Consider the following 2,296-nt stretch of genomic DNA (forward strand, 5'->3'; position numbering starts at 1 on the left):
CAGTTTAACCTGTGACTCTAGGGAGTGAGTTTTGACCGTTGGAATTTCAATTGCCAATAATTGAAAGATAAGAATGAATTCCTTAAAGACGAAAAAAGAAAAGGGGAATTTTCTAATTACAAAATCATAAAAGAATTGATATACTTGGTACATTAAATTTGACATGAGGTTATAATAAGAAAAATCTTTTAAAGAAACACAATAAGAAAAATATTTTAAAGAAATTGGCAACGCATAGGACCAAGAGGGTCCCTGTTTCAAGGTAACGTGTGCTTCGTTTTTGCTGAATGTTGCATGCGTTGGACCACACACCTTAGTTCCTCCACTATAAGAAGACCTTTTCCACCTTCCACTTCTCAACAAACTAAATTTTAAAAATCTTGGTACACTTGTATACGCTTAGCCTCTCAGGTATATTCTTTCATTCAAGATACAATCTTGAACTTCTTTAATTTTCATCTACAAACCTAGAATTTGATTCTAGCTCATTCATATTTGAGTACAATTCATTTGCAATAGCATAGATGAAGGGCAAAAATGTGGCTAATAAGGTGGATGAGTCGAAGAAGAGGATATCAAGTAGAAAAATTGGAAAGTTTCTCAAGGAGCAGAGAGGAAGGCTTTACATTATGAGAAGATGTGTAGTCATGCTACTTTGCTGGCACGATTAATGGCACCAAGTCATATTTTATACATATATGAGATTGGAAGACAAAAGGGATGGGACACTAGTAGTGTTCCCTTTTGTCAGCCTCTCCTTTCAATTGTAAAGAGAAAAGAGGAATATTGAGCGAGAATAATTAGCTAAAAATTACAACAGTAGCAATTTAGTTGGTAAATTAATCTAGTCTCTGCGATTCGTATATGATTTTAATTATTGCGTAACAATGCTAGAGCTTTCGATACTGGCTTCTTACCTTAAATTTGTAATGCATTAGCCTCATCTAGCTTTATCATCTACTTAATTATGCTGTATTTCTGTCTCCTCTCTTCTTCTTTGGTAGAACGTTACCTTATCTTTTACTACTATTTTACTTTTCTTTGGAGTGAGAGACTTGCTAGCTGTTGTAATTGGGGCTTTAAGGATAGACTAGTGTTAGTTGAAATTCATAAGATCATCGTTCAGTATAACTGCTAGAGGTACGCTTATTTCTTTTGAGGGGATATTATGAAACCTTAGTTGAATGTGAATATCCAGCCGACGCAATATATAAATTAGAATCAACAATGCCAAATTAATTGCAATCGGTTATTTAAATAAATTATAATTTCACTTTCATTTTAAAGTGGTAACTAGTAAATAATCTGTCTTTTAATTAAGACAAACTAAGAGTTGAAAACACCGGGTAAGTTTTTACCAAGTAAATATTATAGACTTATAGTAACAAGAAGTAATTTTTGAAATGCAATACGAAGATTCTGTTTTTGGAGGGATTCTTAGAGATAATCAGGGAAAGTGATCGTGGGATATTTAGGTAAAATGAAGCCTATTTCAAATCTTATTATAGAATTGTGGAGCATCAAGTAAGGATTCACGGTCGCAAGCCAAATGGATTACAAAGCAGTAGAAGTGGAAACAAATTGATTTATAATGACTATCAAGCTTATTAATTAAGAGGATGCACAACATCATCCACTTAGACCTATTATTGAAGATTGTAAATATATGTTGCGGACCTACAAGATCACGATTAGACATGTCCGGTGTGAGACAAATCAATATGCCAATTTTCTAGCAAATGAAGGACATAGCCACGAAGGCTTGAATTCTATAAAGTAATGCATTTAAGAACATGATGCTTTTTCACTAAATGGACTTAAGTCATGTTGCTTATGAATTAGGATCTTTATTTAGTGTTTTTTCACTGTACCAAAAAACATCCCTTAAATATGTCAAATAGTTTCTATCACAGTATCACCTATAGATATCATTTGCATTCATAAATATTACTCCTACTATCTTCTTAACTAAGAGCCCATTTGGATTGGCTTATAAGTTGCTTATAAGCTGTTTTTAATTTTTTTTAGTATTTGACTGGTCAGCTTAAAGTCATTTTGTGCTTAAAATAAGCTCAAAAAAATAATTGGGCCCATTTGACTTAGTTTATCTAAAGCAGCTTATAAGCTGAAAATAGCTTATAAGCCAAAAAAAAAAAAATTAGACTACCCAACTTATTTTTTTTAGCTTATAAGCTGTTCGCAGCTTATAGACATAAGTCCATCCAAACAGGCTCTAAATACGCATATATATTTATATCACGAAATTGTAGCTTTTTTAGACACCTTCATTCAATAT

At 32.4% G+C, this 2,296-nt stretch overlaps 1 protein-coding gene across 1 annotated transcript; it reads left to right on the top strand.

Annotated features, from left to right (window-relative positions):
• Nucleotides 1-381: 381 nt before the first annotated feature.
• On the top strand, nucleotides 382-960 carry LOC132623860 (small polypeptide DEVIL 4-like). Its single transcript, XM_060338668.1, has one exon. The coding sequence runs from the start codon at nucleotides 525-527 to the stop codon at nucleotides 669-671; it is 147 nt and encodes a 48-aa protein (XP_060194651.1). The 5' UTR covers nucleotides 382-524; the 3' UTR covers nucleotides 672-960.
• Nucleotides 961-2,296: the final 1,336 nt, after the last annotated feature.

This window comes from Lycium barbarum, chromosome 12, assembly GCF_019175385.1.
Source record: "Lycium barbarum isolate Lr01 chromosome 12, ASM1917538v2, whole genome shotgun sequence".
In the NCBI taxonomy this organism is placed as follows: Eukaryota; Viridiplantae; Streptophyta; class Magnoliopsida; order Solanales; family Solanaceae; genus Lycium; species Lycium barbarum.

Excerpts from the sequence above, each read along its gene's own strand:
- LOC132623860 (XM_060338668.1), top strand. The coding sequence starts at position 525 with ATGAAGGGCAAAAATGTGGCTAATAAGGTGGATGAGTCGAAGAAGAGG.